At 35.5% G+C, this 7,489-nt stretch overlaps 1 protein-coding gene across 1 annotated transcript; it reads left to right on the plus strand.

Annotated features, from left to right (window-relative positions):
• Positions 1 to 4,970: 4,970 nt before the first annotated feature.
• LOC136071259 (probable disease resistance RPP8-like protein 2) lies at positions 4,971 to 5,830 on the plus strand (the record flags this gene model as incomplete). Its single annotated transcript, XM_065782312.1, is given in 1 exon segment — positions 4,971 to 5,830. A coding segment is annotated over 1 exon segment (860 nt), but the record flags the coding sequence as incomplete, so codon positions are not given.
• Between the last annotated feature and the right edge of the window lie 1,659 nt (positions 5,831 to 7,489).

Genomic DNA, 7,489 nt, shown 5'->3' on the forward strand with positions numbered 1-7,489 from the left:
TCTCCAACAGATGCTGTATCTCTATTTTTTGGAGATAAAATGCTACTGTTCACACTCCAACCGGTTCTCTAAACACAACTTTTCTAATTTTTTTTTGAAGTTGCTACAGTACTTATCTTAATTTAAAGAACATTGTAGCAACTCTATTCCCTTATTTTATCTTAAAAAATTGAACAGTGGTATTAATTTACTATTCTTTCTCTCTCATCCAAACATTTTTCCTTCTTCTCTATTGTGCTCTTGGTTTCTCTTCAGAAAGCTCTCTCTCTTCAAAAACTCCTCTCTCACAAATCAACCATCGTTGCTGCTCTCTCTCCAAAAAACTCACATTGTGTCTTTCACAAAAGAAATCGCACCATGTCTTTCAATCGAAGTTCGCTCAACCACCTGTGACGAAGAATGGAGTTTTGAAAACATTGGCTCAACCTTGAATATTAGTACCCAAAATTTTGATTTAATAGGGTTTTTGTCATGTTTGAATTTATTAGTTTATCATACGAGTTGATGATTTGGTGGTTTTGAATGATTTCTATTGTTCTTCACCACTATTTGGGTTTAGGTTTTGGGTTTTTGGTTCTTTTCTCTCTGTTTGTCTTTCACTATGTTCTTGATCTTTTCTCTATGTTTTCTATTTAATTAATCTTATTAGAGTCAATAAACTAATTTGATTCCCTTTTACACACCCAAACCAAGAAAAAAAAAAAACCCAAACAAACAAAACAACAAAAAAGAAAATAGAATCGTTTTCCTAGTTTGATTTCCACCAACCCAAATTTCATGCTTTTATACATTGCTTTCCTTTGCCTCTTCAATAATCAGGTCAGTAATTCAATACCCAATTTTTTATTTTTAGAAAAGAATTCATCTTTAACTATTATTTTTTATTGTTCATTAGTAATATTTATGTTTTTTTTTTTTTTTTTTTTTTTTTTTTTTTTTTGTAGCTGAAATTGTGATGGGTTTCAAGCTTTAATCAAATTTTTTTGATCTAGTGATTTTTTCCCTCCGAAGTTGGGGTCAACCCTGCTGATTGTGGCTGTGTTCTTTGCTACATTGACTTTAAAGAATTCTTGGTAATGGCAATGATGTTTGATCGCTGAATTCATATTGGGTTTTGCATGTTTGTCATTTTTTCTTGGTGGGTTTTTGATATCTATGTGGTTGGAATGGTTTTTGGAAAATGTTAATTCTTGTTTATGTTCTTTTTAAAGAGCATTGTCATAATTTCCGTATGATTCTGTGAATTTTTGTTTTTGAATGTGATTTTCATTGATAATGCGTGAATATGTGTGTTTTTGTAGCTAAAAATTAAAAAAATTATTGACAAATGTATGAGTTCCTGTTGCATTGAATTTTGTGGGCCTTGAATTAAAAAGTAGTGAAAATCTTAGACTTCTTATTGCAATTGACTTGTGTAGCTCTGTGTGTGTGTAAATAATTCTATGAATGAAAATGTAAGTGACTAATCTAAGAGTTCATGTTGCATTGAGTTGTGTAGTTCTAGAATGTGGTAATTTCTGTTGCTTGGTTCCATGAGATTTTGTGAAAATTGTTTCTAAATGTACAATCTTAATTGTGAGATCTCTTGTGCTATTAATATTTTGGGTTGAGAATGAAAAGTTTATGGACAACTTTGAGGTTGAGTTTTTTAGAATGAGGTGATCATTGTAGTTTTGTTCCTTATGGTTTCTGTGTAATTGAGATAAATTATTGTTAATTGCTTGAAACTGTGATAGAATTGGGAGTCTGATGCCGATAAACTATGAATTGAATGAAAGGGATTTCTTACACATTATAGAATTATTGTTTATGTGTAACTGAATGTAAATTATTATTTTTGTTTTTGTTACTAGGAATGGATTCGAGTATTCCAAGAGACACATCTTTCACTAATCTTTTAGAAGATAGTTATGATGAATATATGTCAGGATCTTCACATATAAGTGGTGAAGATAGTGTTCCACAAGCTTGAGCATTTAGCCAAATGTCTCCACCCCAAGTTGAATCCACAGCTAAGAAATTACGTGGCAACAACTTCTCCATACAAGAAGACGTGCTTCTTGTGTTTGCATTTCTCAATGTCAACCAAGATGTAGTGCAAAACACTAACAAAAAACGCACAACATATTAGTCAAGAATTTGGGAGTATTACCACCAGTGGAAGACCTTCACTTCTGAGCGTATGGTGAGTTCTCTAACAAACCGATGGTTAACGATACAACTTTGCACCAATAAGTTTTGTGGGTGTTTGGCACAAATTGAATCAAAGAATGAAAGTGGTAAGACTAATGAAGACAAGGTACATTTTATAAAGAAATTTTTGTTAATTTGCTAATTTGTTCCAACTATTTCAAGATAATAACTATAAACTATTTGTTAATTTTTCAGCTTAATGCAACAAAAGAGCTCTATCGAGTATTGTAGCATACCAAATTTCAATATGAACATTGTTGGAATTTATTAAAGTACTCACCAAAATGGTTGGCTATTGGTAACAATCAGCAACCAAAAAAAAGAGGGAGATCTGAGGCATCTTCACCTTCTAATCTAGAGTCAATAAGTTTAGAGGATGATTATATTCCACAGGTTCCAATTGTAAACTTGGAGAGACCACCAAGGGTGAAGTCCGAAAAAGTAAGATTGAAGAAACAAAAGTCCAGAGAAGGCACGACTTCATATATAGAAGACATATTGAATGTCATGATGGAAGAAAGAAGAAAAATAAGTGAGATGAAAATGGCTTGTATTGAGAAAGGACGTCTTGTAGACCAGGAGCATGAGATGGCACAAATTCAACTTGAGGATGAAAAACTTGAAATAGCAAGAATGAAGGAGGACAATGAAATGGAGAAATTGAGAATGGAAAAGCTGAAGGAAGAAAAAGAGCTTATGATGATGGATGTAAGTATGTTGTCTTCGGTGTAGCAAGAATATATTTGTCAACGCCAAATGGAAATCCTTTAAAAATGAAGGTCTTGTTCTTAGACTATTATCATCATCAATGCTCTTATTTTGTATATGATTAAAAGAGCTCTTTAAACTTGTTTTGTATATTAGGTCACTCATTTTTGTTTTGCTGCAATATGATCTTGTTGCACTATTCATTTTGTTTTGCTACAATGTGATCCTATTGCACTATATATGTATATCCAAGGTGATGGTAATCTCTGCAGCACATGAAGTTGCGTAATTTCATTTTGTTTTGTAGCATATGAAGCTGCGAAATTTGCTTTAAACTTTGTTTTCCCCTTCTGTTTTTTTGTTGGTAATCTCCCCCCCTCGCTTGAGGCAGTTTGTAAGGGAGATGTCTCTGCTTGTAGTCCTTCTTAGTCTTTTAATGAAATTGCAATTTACCAAAAAAAAAAAAAAAAAAGGTGGTGTTCAACCTTATTGTATTAAAGCTTTGATTGTATTAAAGCTTTTGTTCTTTTGTTCAAATTTTATGCTTCCCATATATAGGACTTTCGTTTCGATTTTGTATGTGTGTGCTGCCCATATACAGGGGCTCTCATTTAGATTGGGTGTGTGTGCGCGTGCGCGTGCGTGCTGCCAATATACAGGGGCTCTCATTCAAATTATATGTGTGTGTGTGTGTGTGTGTGTGTGTGTGTGTGTGTGTGTGTGTGTGCGTGCTGCCCATATACAGGAGCTTTCATTCGGATTGTGTGTGTGTATCTTTGAAAATATTATTGTTGGGAGATTTAAAAATATAGCTATTGGGAATTTGAAAAATATAGCTGTTGGAAATGAATAGAGAAAGAATAAAAAAAATATTAAAAAAAAAATAAAGAAAGGTTAAAGAAATAAGAACAAAGTTTAGCTACAAAATTGGTTGTAGCCTTAGGCTACAAACTAATTCAATAAAATAACTATTACTGCATATTTTGAAAATCTAACCGTTAAATTACATATTTTTTATGCTCTTAATACACATGTCAATTTTTGTGTTAATTGGATACTATTTACTATATAATCTATAATATAATATTTTATGCATAATTTTAAATTACAAAAACTTGCAATTTAAAAATTTATTGATGACATAGCTATTGATCTTTACTTTCTTTGAAATTTTGCAAACATGAAGGATATAAGAAGAATATGTAATCCAATGGTGAATTTGTCAAAATTTACCTCTAATAAAAAGATATTGAGTGAGTTTGTAGCTAAACTTTGTCCAAGAAATAATAAAGAAATAATATTTAAATGAGATAGAGAATGAGATAGAGAATTTGTTGGAAAGTAAATTTGAAAAAGTGGGTAAGTAAAAGGTAAAAGTCACTATTCATTCTCCAAACAGTACAAAAATTTGGAGAATCTACTAGAAATGCCCTAAGGTGGTGTTTGGATCCGGATGAAATGGTGTTTTGCGTCTACGTTTTTTTATTTTTTTATTTTTTAATTTAATTTAATTTTTTTTAGTCGTGATTGTTAACTTTTCTGCGTGAACAGTGCACCCGTGCACTATTCACAGGACCTATAAACATCACTTTTTTAAAAAAATTTCATCAAAAATAAGTCTCACAGTACTATTCACATATTTAAAAATTATTTTGTTACAATACTCTTAGTTTTTAGTTTTTAATTTTTAGCTGTATCCAAACAGAACTTAACTAGAGTATGGATCATGCATTCTCCATTTCTTTTGTTTTTGTTTCTGTTTTTGTTTTTTTTTTCCTGGGTAAACGTAGACCACGCATTCATTCATTATTTCCAGTGTATTGAATGAACAGCACAACGTACAAAATCTAACTTCAATTAAAGGGCAAGAAAGCAACACAGTAAACTCCAACAGAGCTGGAGCCTGAAAAGCTGAGTTTCCCTTCCACTTCTCCCGTGACCCAAACAAACCCAGTTTTCATGGCAGTGTATTCCATTTACTAAATTCACGAGAGATCTAGAAAAGAGGATGGAGAATTGTCCGAACACATGGTGACTCCGTGAGAAAGGATATAAGTCTGAGAGCAACAATGGTGGCTGAAGTGCCTGTCATAATTTTATTAGAGAAATTAAAGAAGCTGCAGAGTGCCGATGAAAGAGTTAGGCCTCCAGAACTGAGAGCTGAAGTGTTCACTGCAGTCAATGAACTAAGACGTATTTTTAGCTTCCTCACGAAGCCAAACCAAAGCAACATCACCGAAAATTTGAAGGGGCTGCTAGACTCTATTTACTCCGCAGACAACACCACCGAAAGTGTCCTAACTACAGTACAAGGGAGACGAAAGGGCGTCACTGAAACAAAATTACTGCAGGAGTTCAGGACGAGCTTCGGCAATGTATCCGCTGAATTTAACAAGATCGGCCCTCATGATCTGCCAAACAAGAACGTTGATCCAATTACTGATGTGTCGGAACGAGAAGGCTTCCAATATGATCAAGAGCTGTATGTTCTTACTGGACGTGAAGAAGAGGAAAAGGAACTGGTACAACGACTTATCAAAGACGACGAGAAATGTCTCCGTGCAATTCCGCTGGTTAGTGAAGAAGTACTTGGCAAGACAGCTCTAGTAAGGACTGTTTATAATAAACCAGTCATTCGGCAGCATTTCCAGTGCCGTGCCTGGGTTCATATTCCCAAAGATCTTGAATGTAAGGATCTTTTGATTATCATACTAAGAACGATTCCAGATTGCGTATTGAAGGCCAATGAGCTTTTGGACGAATCCAAACTGACTGCTATGCTTGTGAAGAGTCTGATGGAGCACAGATTTCTAATAGTCTTGGATAATGTCTTCAAGGTTGACATCTGGCACATGCTCGCGCGTTCATTTGCGGACGCTGGGAATGGAAATAGGGTCATCCTCACAACTCGCCTCTCTGATGTAGCAAGAGATGCTGACTGATAGGAGCCTTACTAAGGGCATTGAAGACATTGTGGTGAGTTAGTGCAGAGTGCAGGGCAATGTGATGGGCAGTGCAGGATAGTGTGTTGGGCCATGCGGAGTAGAGTGTGGGGTAGTGCAAGAGTATAGGGGTGCTATTAAAGTCTTGTACTTACTTAGTTAGAGCTGAGTTAGACAAGCTGTGAGGTGTTGTACTCAGTTAGTTAGAATAGGATATAAATAAACTACAATTCAGATGTAAAGGGGGACAAGAGAAATATATGAAAGTAGCTAATTCTTTGAGTTGCTATTGGAGGTAGATTCCCTCGAAGAATCAATGGAGGCCTAGTTCCCTCGAAGAACTACTAAACCAAGAATCACTAAACACTTAAGAAATTAGATTCTTATCATTTGGTATCAGAGCTGGTTCAATCATGGTGCAAGAAACAAGATATTCCCTGTTGAGCGAGACTGTTTCGTCGGTCCAGCAGAGGTTAGATGATCATGCTTCTACCATGGAAATGATCTCTCGAAGGTTGGAAGCTTTAGACAACAATGTCAAAGGACTGCAAGCTGTGTTCGAAGAGAGACTACCAGCAAGGCAACAACACGAAGGACCTGTTCCTCAACCAGGAAACAATCAAGAAACAGAGGTGCGATCAAATCAAGCTCACCAAAGAACTGAGGTAGGTTTTCAATTCCCTAAACCTATTAGATTGGAGTTTCCTAGGTTCAGTGGAGGTGATCCTGCTGCTTGGATTTTTAGAGCTGAACAATTCTTTAGGTATTATGAAATTCATAGAGAAGAGAAGGTTTTGAATGCTTCTTATCATCTTGATGATGAGGCTTTAATCTGGTTCCAAGATTGTGAAAAATCTTTGGATTCATGGGAAACATTTGTTAGAGCTATACAGGTCAGGTTTGGACCTTCCTCATATGATGATCCTATGGAAAATTTGACTAAGCTTAAACAGAGTACTACGGTGGCTGTTTATAAAAGTCAGTTTGAGATGTTGAGCAACAGAATCAAGAACTTACCTGAGTCCCATAGGCTGAGTTGTTTTTTAAGTGGATTAAAGGATGAGATAAGGTTGGCGGTGAGGATGCAAAATCCCAGGACATTGAGTGCTGCCTTTGGGATAGCCAAAATCCAGGAGGAATATTTGTTCACATGTAGGAAGGCTTATAGACCATTTCAAGAACCAAGCAAGACTAATTGGCAAGAATATCCAACAACTAGGCATGACAATAAAGCTGAAGCTAAGGTGCCTATACAAAAGATCACATCAGCACAGATGGAAGAGAGGAGAAAGAAAGGCTTGTGTTATTACTGTGATGAAAAATGGCAACCCAGACACAAGTGTAAAGGACTCAAACTATTCATGATTGATGAAGTTCAAGAAGTGTGTCAATTGGAAGGGGGAAATGAGGATTTAACTACTGAATTGCAAGTGAACCAAGCTGATATTACTCTATATGCTTTATTGGGCAGTCCTTCCCCAGGGACCATGAGGGTGTTGGGTCAGATTAAGGGACATTGGGTGGTGATTCTTTTAGATACTGGGAGTTCCCATAATTTCCTTGATGCTGTTTTGGTGAGAACTTTGAAGTTGGCTGCGGACACTACAAGAATTTTGGAGGTGAAGGTGGCTAATGGAGAGGTGATT

The sequence above is a fragment of the Quercus suber genome, unplaced genomic scaffold, assembly GCF_002906115.3.
Source record: "Quercus suber isolate HL8 unplaced genomic scaffold, Cork oak 2.0 scaffold_297, whole genome shotgun sequence".
NCBI classification, from domain to species: Eukaryota; Viridiplantae; Streptophyta; class Magnoliopsida; order Fagales; family Fagaceae; genus Quercus; species Quercus suber.